This window comes from Coregonus clupeaformis, chromosome 24 (genome assembly GCF_020615455.1).
Source record: "Coregonus clupeaformis isolate EN_2021a chromosome 24, ASM2061545v1, whole genome shotgun sequence".
In the NCBI taxonomy this organism is placed as follows: Eukaryota; Metazoa; Chordata; class Actinopteri; order Salmoniformes; family Salmonidae; genus Coregonus; species Coregonus clupeaformis.
Window position 1 is genome coordinate 24,219,117 of NC_059215.1, and position 12,203 is coordinate 24,231,319.

At 40.6% G+C, this 12,203-nt stretch overlaps 1 protein-coding gene across 1 annotated transcript; it reads right to left on the minus strand.

The window, feature by feature from the left end:
- Positions 1 to 2,158: 2,158 nt before the first annotated feature.
- On the minus strand, positions 2,159 to 5,280 carry sike1 (suppressor of IKBKE 1). Its single transcript, XM_041845121.2, has 5 exons — positions 4,330 to 5,280; positions 4,109 to 4,214; positions 3,775 to 3,917; positions 3,524 to 3,637; positions 2,159 to 3,400 (listed from the first exon to the last, which is right to left on the minus strand). The coding sequence occupies exons 1-5, from the start codon at positions 4,486 to 4,488 to the stop codon at positions 3,281 to 3,283; spliced, it is 642 nt and encodes a 213-aa protein (XP_041701055.1). The 5' UTR covers positions 4,489 to 5,280; the 3' UTR covers positions 2,159 to 3,280.
- Between the last annotated feature and the right edge of the window lie 6,923 nt (positions 5,281 to 12,203).

The following is a 12,203-nucleotide window of genomic DNA, read 5'->3' on the forward strand; positions in this document are numbered from 1 at the left end:
TCGCACATCATTAACTCATTGTTATGGATGTATCCAAATAAATGTAACTGGAAAACAAGCTTAAACAAATGCAGCTACTTTGTTGTTATTCTGGCTGCACTGTTTGGCGTGACTGTAAGTTAGCCGTAGTTGGCTAGCTAGCAAGCAAGGGATAAGAACGTTGTCAGGCAGTATGGCAATAGAACATTTACAACGAACGAATGACTGTGTCCATAGATACAGAAGAAAAATACTTAACGACTGGGTCGCGTCTCTGGCAACCGAACCAATAGAACAAACGACCAGCCGACTTGGGTAGCAACCCTAGATTTGTGTTGGGACTATATTTTGTGGGATGAAATAGTATGAATAAATTCATCAAAATAATGTTTTTAATTAAAATATGTAAATCCGTATTTTGAATATGTTGGTAACACGTTGTATAAAAGTGTTAATGCCCTCGAAGCCGGTGTTTGGAGGATATATTGGCACAATTTGCCGGCCCGAGAGAACAACACCCGTGCCAATATATCCTCCAAACACCAGCTTCTCGGGCATTATCACTTTATTAAAATGTATTTATTTGTATAAACTACCTGAATATTGATATTCATTCCATTTTTCTTGAAGGTTGGGTGATTTTGAGAAATTAATTGTTAGAAGAAGAACATTTTCAAACACCCAGCACTTGGGAAACATACATTATTTTACATTTTAGTCATTTAGCAGACGCTCTTATCCAGAGCGACTTACAGTTAGTGAGTGCATACATTTTTCATAGATCAGGGCAAGCAGGATTTTCTTCCAGACCTATTTTAAAGAGTTCACCCAAATTGCAAAAGGTTTGTGTCCTTACCTTGAAAACAATCTATGGACAAGGAGACTGCAATCTATGATTTGGTTACCCACTGCCATCAACCATTAATATTAGTATTTCCTGTGCAGAGCCTTGGTGTAGTGGTAACACTCCCCAACACCTGTCAAATACAACTTTCCACCTCAGAACAGGAATCAATCCCTGCTTCCAACCTGCCCACTGTTTCTCCCATTTGCGTGTGTCCCCATCTCATTTCATTACTGTCTGAATAAAGTGTCAAACAACCTAAAAATTATGTAAAATAAATAAATGTGTGCTTACTTTAAATTTCATCCCCCAAAAATCTAAAAGTAACAAAGTTATCAAATTGTGAGTGTTCATTTAATGTTCAAATCATCCTGAATACACCTGACCTGTATTCAGATCATAGGCGTAAACCATGTAAAAATACGTAGAATTACAGAAAATGAGCTTTAAAACAGTAACATTTTCAGACCCCCATCTAGGGGTTGTGCCAGGGAACAATACAATTTTCATAGCAAATCTCACTCCAGCACAGGAAATATTAGGCTACTCTTATGCAGCCCAACACCCTTTTGGACTGACACTGACAGGTAGGTAGCAGCAATATAGTGAGACATGTCATGAGATGTCTACTGCTAGCAAAATATATGGTTATGCACATCCTGCATACTAGCTATATGTAGTCATATGGACTGACAGTGAGCGTAAATTACTGTGTTACTATAATAGCTATATGATGACAATAGGCTGGCTGGCTAGCCAGCTAGTTAGCTACTACCAATGATGTATATATAAATCATTGAATGATGTATATATAAATCATTGGCTACCACTGTACTCATCCTTAGCAGACCTAGCTAGCAGTAAGTGACAGCTAGATAACTAGCCAGCTAATCCAGACATGCTCGTGCTTTTATTATTTGCCAAAGCATACTGTAGCTAACGTTCTGGAACAAATGGGGTTATTTACCAAGTTTGATGGCGCTATCTGCAAAGCTTTTTCCCCAACTCTTTTTCAGACATTATTAACTTTTTTTCTTGATAAAAATGTCAAACGCAATCCCTGGATTCTGGAGCCGTAATCTAAATCTCGCGATAGCTCGTTTTAATTGAAGACAAAGACCGAAAAGCTATGTAATGTCTCCATCTAGCGAGAGCCCAGAATTGAGGGCCGCAATCACACTTTTGATTGAATTGGGACATTCAAATATCATTTTCGTCATCCTGAGTAAAGGGACATTTTCACAAAATCTATCCATCAAGCAGGTGCTCCATATCTTGCAATGTCAGCATTTCCTTTTGCTGTAAAAAATAAAAAATAAAAAACTACCATATCTGTATAATGAGGCATTTGATTACTATTTATTTCACACATCAAATTCATAAATTCACTCATCAAAGCATTGAAGAAATTACAGCTCACTTTTGCAATAATGACAAGACAGTTTTCCTGAGATGACAATGTCATATACAATTTGACAACAGTCCGTCAAGCTGTTGGATTGTAAAGAATAAAAAAAAGAGAGCCTCAAATCAAAGTTATGGTCAAATGCTAAAGTCTAGAACATGTTACACTCACACACGGACTCAATATGTAAGTATTATACCAGACATTCATAATATTTTTACGCATGAATTACAGACATTGACAAAATATTTCAAATAGTTCTAAAGTAGCAGATAATTACATACAGATACAAACTTAATCTGCTACAAGCAAGTCAGACTGAAAATTGATTGACTTAATTTCTTACTTTTTTTTAAACTCTGCATTGTTGGTTAATGGCTCGTAAGTAAGCACGTGATAAATAAAATTTGATTTGAAACATTTGGAGATAAGAGGTCAGATCAGGCCCATGGCAATAAACATTAAGGCTTGCATTTTGACAGCACAACATCTGCTAAACCATGTGGGGAGAGTTGGCATTTGGTTTCCCGTGAATTGACCACATATGATTATTTCTACAATGCTGCAAGTACATTTGAACAGAGTTCCATAAAAAGCTAATGTGATTCTCTTTGGCCAATACAAAAGTTCACCCTCTATATTAAAACTGTTGTACAGGAGCTAATCTTTCCTGACAATAAACAGTATTCTCTCATCTCTGTGCCTTTACAGTGCTTCATTGGGCAGCAGGAGCACATTTGGAGATATCTATTAAATGGTAACTAACAACACAAAACATGGACTTTGTCTTAAAGGGAAGGGGTGACTGGAGATGAAAATGTTATCAACCCTGTCTTGTGCCCCTGGGGAACTGTTCTTCCCCATGCACAATCCAAACTCCTCTTTATGGGAAGTTTTCAATTGCATACTCCTCCTGTCCTCTCTCCTCAACCCATTGGAGGAGAACGTCAGAGGGGCGGGACCTCTGGCTTTCTCATCCAATGTGTTTTGAGAAGGAGACGAGGAGAGAGGAGACGAGGAGTATGCCATTGAGATTTTCTCTATGGATTCCATCACTGATTGGACCCCGGTTGGCCTTCTTCGTTTGTCACTGGTTGGCTGGAGTCTTCCTTCTGTGGCCTCACAGAACTCTTACTAATGGTCAGTAGATCTCGCAGCTCCTTGTTTTCAATCTAAATGCATTAGAATATTGGTCATGGGTTGATAAATAGTATTTTTATTTCTTTATTTACCCTGACCAGAGTCAGTCTTCGATAATAAAATTGTAATTTGCTTGATTTAACATTATTTTTTACCTCTAGTTGGGCCAGCCTCTCTCGCACAGAGCAGTAGTGTTGGTCGTCCACCTGAACAGCTCTTCTCATCACCTGACCCATCTCGCATATCCGCTCCAGTTGGCTTTGCACTTCCTTCATGATAATCCAAATTCAATCAAATAAAACATGACACATAGCTAATACATTTATCACATGAGAAAAGCAGAGTCCATGTCAAATAAAGTTTAATGTTATTACATTCATTTTGAGTAGACAGAAAGGGTGTGTACCTTGGCATGGTCCTCATGAAGGCTAAGAACAGGCTTTGTGTCCAGCTCCTTCTTTTCCATCATAAGCTGTAGCATTTGCTTGCGGTATCTACCCATGATCAATTCTAGAGCATACTGGTGCTCCTCCAAAGACAGCCACAGTTCTGTGGAGATAAAACACATTACCTGTCATATCTGTGCCTCAAATGTGACACCTACATTGGTGTAATAAATTAACTGATTATGTTGTTCTTGTCGTGCTGCAAACATTTATGACACCGAATGACGTATTTGACTGAGACAAAGTAAGGTAGAATAAAATATTACAGTGAGTAAAACATGATTTGTGTCTTGCCTCGGTTTTCTTGCTGTAGTTCCTTTATTTGGGTATTCTCTTGCGTTAACAGGACGTGAGGCTTGTATTTTGACAACTCCTGTATCTCAGAACTTTCCTCCATGTACTACGGGAACAGTGAACAGAGTCAGATAAATCCAAGGCTCTCATCTATATGCCATTTAAAAAAAATACTAGATACGTATTCAGCAAGCTCGAAAGATAGCAGCAACCTAATTTACCTTGTCTGGAATTGCATTCCCCACCTCTCTCATGCCCTGAACCTTCTGGCTGAGCGCTCCAGACTGCTCGATCAATCCTTCCGCCGCTGTGTCGTGCTCTTTGAGCCTCTCAAGCAGCGTGCGAGCATCGCCAAGAACCTTTTCCAAAGTGCACGCCATAGTCCTCTGCACTAGCTTGATTACAAACGGAAGACGCAGGTCCTTTTTACATTCAATTTGTTAGCTAAATTAGCTAACCTTAGCTGGCTAGCTACAGTGGCTAATCTTTTGTAGATTAGCGGACAGATTAAATCCTTGCTTTACTGAGATACGTCATAGATAAACATGAGTATCGTCAATTATTTAGTGAAAATTGACCAAAATATCAAGAAATACTTCAAAACCAAACTCTCTGACATGGAGACTGCTGTTTTCGCAACAAAATGTGACTCATTCGTTTTACATCATTTCCGGTCGTAGGCAGGGTTACGTTCAAGATATAAACACAGTTTTTAAACCGAGGCGCAACATCGCGAGACTTCCAGGAACGCTTGTGAAACAGACCAACCAGACCAGCCTGCGGTTTGAGGTTAGAGAAGTCACTGACCACGAATACATGCACACCAATATCCCGTTATTATTCGGGTACTGAAGTATTCTGTTTTTGAGTTCTCATATTAACATCATATCCCGTTTACAATAACCCTAAAAAGTTTGTATCCCAGTTATGAGAAACACGGATAAGATGCCTGGGATATCCTTAGACGGATACCGTGGCATGTAACCATCTTATCCGGTTTACCACAGATAGAACAATGAGGTTTAGTTATAAGAATCTTTGCCTCTACTGTTGTTTTTCGCGGTCTGCGCAGGCTTAGTTTCGCATATCATGGGTGTTGTGTGATGTCAAACAAATCACTTCAAAAATACTAAATTGTAATTATTGTAATGACCCAGCTGGGTCATAAAGTAAAAGAGAGACGGGCACCAGGTGTACAGGCAGAACACAGGTTTATTCCTGAATGAGCTATTGTTCAGGCCACAGCCCACGCCGCTAAACCTCGAACATACACAAATATAACATGTCAAGTCAAGGGTCCCAAAACAGAAGAGAGAGAGATGAGACCGTAAACCCTATTTAAGCATTCCAAAACCCCGCGGGATTACCCATCATACCCCCCAACCTTTCCATCTGTCCTGGCATATTTAACCCCTGCTAGCACCCATGAGAACGATAACACACCCACGAACACAGAACACAATACCGGGTCGTTACATTATTTTGCACTATGGCCTATTTATTGCCTTACCTCCATAACTTACTACATTTGCACACACTGTATATAGATTTCTATTGTGTTATTGACTGTATGTTTTTGTTTATACCATGTGTAACTCTGTGTTGTTGTTGTTTTTATCGCACTGCTTTGCTTTATCTTGGCCAGGTCGCAGTTGTAAATGAGAACTTGTTCTCAACTGGCCTACCTGGTTAAATAAAGGTTAAATAAAAAAATTAATAAAAAAAGTTGGCTACCTGCGCAGTTTGATCCACCATAATTCCATAATAATTTATTTTGCTGATACTCTGTACTGGACCTTGTAGCGGGGCCTACTGGGTACTTTAACCTCTAATTTAGACAAGTTTCTGCTTATAATTTACAACATTTGGTAGTCCATATTATAATTTCTGACATTTGGTAGGCTATTTGTTTGTCAACTATAGTTAGATACATGCAGCTTCTCTTCTGTCATAACTTGTTGCCCCAGAAGACTATAAAGTAGTTCTCACCAGAATAATGTCTTACATCGATAGAATGAATGCATTAGTAATCAAGTTAACAATGGTAAAGGTGTCTGTTTCGCTTAGGGACCGTGGATAAAATGCAATAACTCCAAAACAGTGGACAGATTGGTCCTGTACAAAATGTAAAAATGTCATCAGTTTGACTGGTTTTAAGGAAATAAAAAGCTGAGACAACAATAAAACACGTTTCTGATTAGACTTCATTCAGTTCCTCTTGGGTGCATATTTTTGTGGTTGAAATACTGTCTGCTTGCATAATAGTGTCAAAGATAACACATTACATGCGCATTCACATTTTCTCAAGAGATGCTGAAATAAATAAATCATATTTCTCCATTCCTGTTCCCAAGACAAAATTAACATTTGTTGTATCATTTTACTGCAAGAAATCCATAGTTCTGCAAGAGTTTATATTATATTACTACATGTGAGAGGTTATAGGCCTACCTACAGTCAGTGTCCACATTTCAGTTACTATTCCATTTAACCCATATGAACTTAAAATATTCTGTTTATTCATGGCTACAGGGATACTCATGAGCTGGATATAAAAGGTGCATGTAAACAGCTTATCCCGAATAAGACCTTAAGCGGGATATACAGTGGCTTGCGAAAGTATTCACCCCCTTGGCATTTTTCCTATTTTGTTGCCTTACAACCTGCAATTAAAATTGATTTTGGGGGGGTTTGTATTGTTTGATTTACACAACATGCATACCACTTTGAAGATGCAAAATATTTTTTTGGGTGAAACAAACAAGAAATAATACAAAAAACTGAAAACTTGAGCATGCAAGGTCAAAACTTTGTAGAGCCACCTTTTGCAGCAATTACAGCTGCAAGTCTCTTGGGGTATGTCTCTGTAAGCTTGGCACATCTAGCCACTGGGATTTTTGGCCATTCTTCAAGGCAAAACTGCTCCAGCTCCTTCAAGTTGGATGGGTTCCGCTGGTGTACGGCAATCTTTAAGTCATACCACAGATTCTCAATTGGATTGAGGTCTGGGCTTTGACTAGGCCGTTCCAAGACATTTAAATGTTTCCCCTTAAACCACTCAAGTGTTGTTTTAGCAGTATGCTTAGGGTCATTGTTATGCTGTACTCCCGAGTGGCGCAGTGGTCTAAGGCACTGCACCGCAGTGGTAGCTGTGCCACTAGAGATCCTGGTTCGAATCCAGGCTCTGTCATAGCCGGGAGACCCATGGGGCGGTGCACAATTGGCCCAGCGTTGTCCAGGGTAGGGGAGGGAATGGCCAGCAGGGATGTAGCTCAGTCGATTCCCACGGGGGGCCAGTATGAAAAATAAAATAATGTGGGTAGGGGAGGGAATGGCCGGCAGGGATGTAGCTCAGTTGGTAGAGCATGGCATTTGCAACGCCAGGGTTGTGGGTTCGATTCCCACGGGGGGCCAATATGAGAAATTAAATAATGTGGGCACTCACTAACTGTAAGTCGCTCTGGATAAGAGTGTCTGCTAAATGACAAAAAAATAAAAAAAGAAGGTGAACCTTCATCCCAGTCTCAAATCTCTGGAAGACTGAAACAGGTTTCCCTCAAGAAATTCCCTGTATTTAGCGCCATCCATCATTCCTTCAATTCTGACCAGTTTCCTAGTAACTGCCGATGAAAAACATCCCCACAGTGAAGCATGGTGGTGGCAGCATCATGCTGATGAGAGGTGTTGGGTTTGCGCCAGACATAGCGTTTTCCTTGATGGCCAAAAAGCTAAATTTTAGTCTCATCTGACCAAAGTACCTTCTTCCATATGTTGGGGAGTCTACCACATGCCTTTTGGCGAACACCAAACGTGTTTTCTTATTTTTTTCTTTAAGCAATGGCTTTTTTCTGGCCACTCTTCCTTAAAGCCCAGCTCTGTGGAGTGTACGGCTTAAAGTGGTCCTATGGACAGATACTCCAATCTCCGCTGTGGAGCTTTGCAGCTCCTTCAGGGTTATCTTTGGTCTCTTTGTTGCCTCTCTGATTAATGCCCTCCTTGCCTGGTCCGTGAGTTTTGGTGGGCGGCCCTCTCTTGACAGGTTTGTAGTGGTGTCATATTCTTTCCATTTTTTATAATGGATTTAATGGTGCTCCGTGGGATGTTAAAAGTTTCGTATATTTTTTTATAACCCAACCCTGATCTGTACTTCTCCACAACTTTGTCCCTCACCTGTTTGGAGAGCTCCTTGGTCTTCATGGTGCCGCTTGCTTGGTGGTGCCCCTTGCTTAGTGGTGTTGCAGACTCTGGGGCCTTTCAGAACAGGTGTATACAGTGGGGGAAGAAAGTATTTAGTCAGCCACCAATTGTGCAAGTTCTCCCACTTAAAAAGATGAGAGAGGCCTGTAATTTTCATCATAGGTACACGTCAACTATGACAGACAAATTGAGATTTTTTTTCTCCAGAAAATCACATTGTAGGATTTTTTATGAATTTATTTGCAAATTATGGTGGAAAATAAGTATTTGGTCACCTACAAACAAGCAAGATTTCTGTCTCTCACAGACCTGTAACTTCTTCTTTAAGAGGCTCCTCTGTCCTCCACTCGTTACCTGTATTAATGGCACCTGTTTGAACTTGTTATCAGTATAAAAGACACCTGTCCACAACCTCAAACAGTCACACTCCAAACTCCACTATGGCCAAGACCAAAGAGCTGTCAAAGGACACCAGAAACAAAATTGTAGACCTGCACCAGGCTGGGAAGACTGAATCTGCAATAGGTAAGCAGCTTGGTTTGAAGAAATCAACTGTGGGAGCAATTATTAGGAAATGGAAGACATACAAGACCACTGATAATCTCCCTCGATCTGGGGCTCCACGCAAGATCTCACCCCGTGGGGTCAAAATGATCACAAGAACGGTGAGCAAAAATCCCAGAACCACACGGGGGGAACTAGTGAATGACCTGCAGAGAGCTGGGACCAAAGTAACAAAGCCTACCATCAGTAACACACTACGCCGCCAGGGACTCAAATCCTGCAGTGCCAGACGTGTCCCCCTGCTTAAGCCAGTACATGTCCAGGCCCGTCTGAAGTTTGCTAGAGTGCATTTGGATGATCCAGAAGAGGATTGGGAGAATGTCATATGGTCAGATGAAACCAAAATAGAACTTTTTGGTAAAAACTCAACTCGTCGTGTTTGGAGGACAAATAATGCTGAGTTGCATCCAAAGAACACCATACCTACTGTGAAGCATGGGGGTGGAAACATCTTGCTTTGGGGCTGTTTTTCTGCAAAGGGACTAGGACGACTGATCCGTGTAAAGGAAAGAATGAATGGGGCCATGTATTGTGAGATTTTGAGTGAAAACCTCCTTCCATCAGCAAGGGCATTGAAGATGAAAAGTGGCTGGGTCTTTCAGCATGACAATGATCCCAAACACACCGACCGGGCAACGAAGGAGTGGCTTCGTAAGAAGCATTTCAAGGTCCTGGAGTGGCCTAGCCAGTCTCCAGATCTCAACCCCATAGAAAATCTTTGGAGGGAGTTGAAAGTCCGTGTTGCCCAGCGACAGCCCCAAAACATCACTGCTCTAGAGGAGATCTGCATGGAGGAATGGGCCAAAATACCAGCAACAGTGTGTGAAAACCTTGTGAAGACTTACAGAAAACGTTTGACCTGTGTCATTGCCAACAAAGGGTATATAACAAAGTATTGAGAAACTTTTGTTATTGACCAAATACTTATTTTCCACCATAATTTGCAAATAAATTCATAAAAAATCCTACAATGTGATTATCTGGACTTTTTTTTCTCATTTTGTCTGTCATAGTTGACGTGTACCTATGATGAAAATTACAGGCCTCTCTCATCTTTTTAAGTGGGAGAACTTGCACAATTGGTGGCTGACTAAATACTTTTTTCCCCCACTGTATGTTTCACCACTCATTCTTAATACCAATTTGAGTATTTTTGCTCTTTACTATTGTCAGTAGGCCATTCCCCTTATTATCAGGGGGACTAGTCAACGGCAAATAAATTAATGATGGGGATATCTGGTGCGTCTTGGATGTCTGGAATATCTTGGAGGTCTGGAATATCTTGGAGGTCTGGAAGGTCTTGGATGTCTGGCCCTCCCCAGAGGGAATCAGCAAGAGCACATAGCTCATTATTATCATTCCCATTGCCATCCTCTTGCCTCTCCTGATCCTCGCCAACTCCAGCATCCTCATGTCCTTCATCTCTAGATCGTTGGTTTCCTCGTGGTACCCTGGTACAGTGGTTCAGATGATACCAGGTCGCGCTCCCCTCTATCCGTACAGCCGTTGGTGTAACCTGGATGACGATGTATGGTCACTTTAGCTGTTAACCTTCTTCTGTCACTAGGGTCTCCGGATCAGCCAGAGTCCCTCTCAATCCATCGACATCGATCTGCAAAGAGTGTCCTTCTACCAGCCTACCCATAGGGAAGCTCGGAGTTACTGCTGCAAAGACACACAAGCACAGACGAACACAAAAGACAACAATGCTACCCAATGGCAGGACCATCTTCATTTCCTGGGGTTGGAACACTCCTGTAGTGGGACACATGTCTCTGCCACTTTTACCGTCATTGAGGTAGCCAACACCTCCTGGTACAGGCCCCTCCATATAGGTTCTTTCCGGCTCTTTCTTCTGTAGTCTTTTACCGCCACATAGTCTCCAGAGCGCAGAAAAATGCTCAGATTCTCCTGCTCAGTTGGGCAGAGTTGCCTTCACCTCATGGAAAGAAAGTCTTAAGAACATTGTTAGGTTAGGTGAGACACAGTATGCTACTTATGCTACTGTACCATGTCTTCTCATCAATCAGGCGAAGCCTTGAGATTAGGAAGCGCACCTCCTTGCAGCTTGTTGCAGTCCACTCGTTTCATAGACAGGCCTCCTCTACTCCCTGCCTCCTATCACAAAAAACATTGAACCTAACCCATAACACATTATTACTACTGCTCATATCCTTAATACAAGTTGCATATCTCCCCCAAAAAAACATTAAAACCCATGTAACCAATATTTCCCCCCTTTGGACACATGCCTCACATCGTGATTCATGTGTTCAAAAAACAAAATAACAACAATATTGTCTGTTGAACCAAAATAATAAATGAACTTAAAATGACAACCTTTGATAATATCTTAACCTAATTGTATCCTCATAAGATTATTTAAGGAATATCCCTCATTCAGGATTAACTCTCTCACTTCATCCTTGTCCTGTTTGGAATAATATATAGGATTATTGCCAAATTATAAACTTCTTCATAATTATCAGTATTATAAATGACCCTTAACTCGGTATAATAAATTACCTTAAACTCATCATCCTATGTCACTCGGTCTTCCAGTGTGGATGATCAAATCACACTAGAAAGTCAGGACAAAGGCAAGAGGTCATTCAAACCGTTCAAATAAGTGTTATAGTAGACTAATCATTAACAACCGTCAAAACATTTCCTAATTTTTGTATCCCAAGTGTACAGTAAGTCCTTAGTACAGCTCTTTTCAAAAGAAATCACATGTATTTACTTAAAACTCACTCAGTACATAAAACCTCAAATTACATGTTTGCCCTTTTAAGATATATCACTTCTATCCCGTGAAAAGAACCCTAAAATCAAAAATCAAAATCCTATATAGCTAACATTTCATACTAAGTGGGTTGTTTGTGGTTATTTGAAAAACATATAGTAAAACAACAAACAAACAAAAATGGCCAGGCCTTATTTATAGTCTCTGAAAATATTTCAAAGAAAATAGAAAATCACTCCCCCCTTTTTCCTGGAAGAAAAAGTACACATTTAGTTAGTTTCCATTTTGATACTTCTTAACCAGTCCAAACAATTTAAATTTGAAATTCTCACTCTCTATTGAATTTACCAGTCCACATCTCCTGATTCCCCCCACTCAGAAAACCCTCAAGAACATCACTCGTGACTGCTCCCTTCACCGGTGAATTTCACAATCTAGTGCACATAAAACGAAATAAAGTCCCATTAGATTTAAACCCCTAGGCTTTTCCCTAGTCGCACTGCTCCCACTCGATCACGCTTCGTGACTTCGAAAACTCAAATCCCCAAATATGCTATCTCTTGCCTCATTGGTTGCACCTTCCCACAT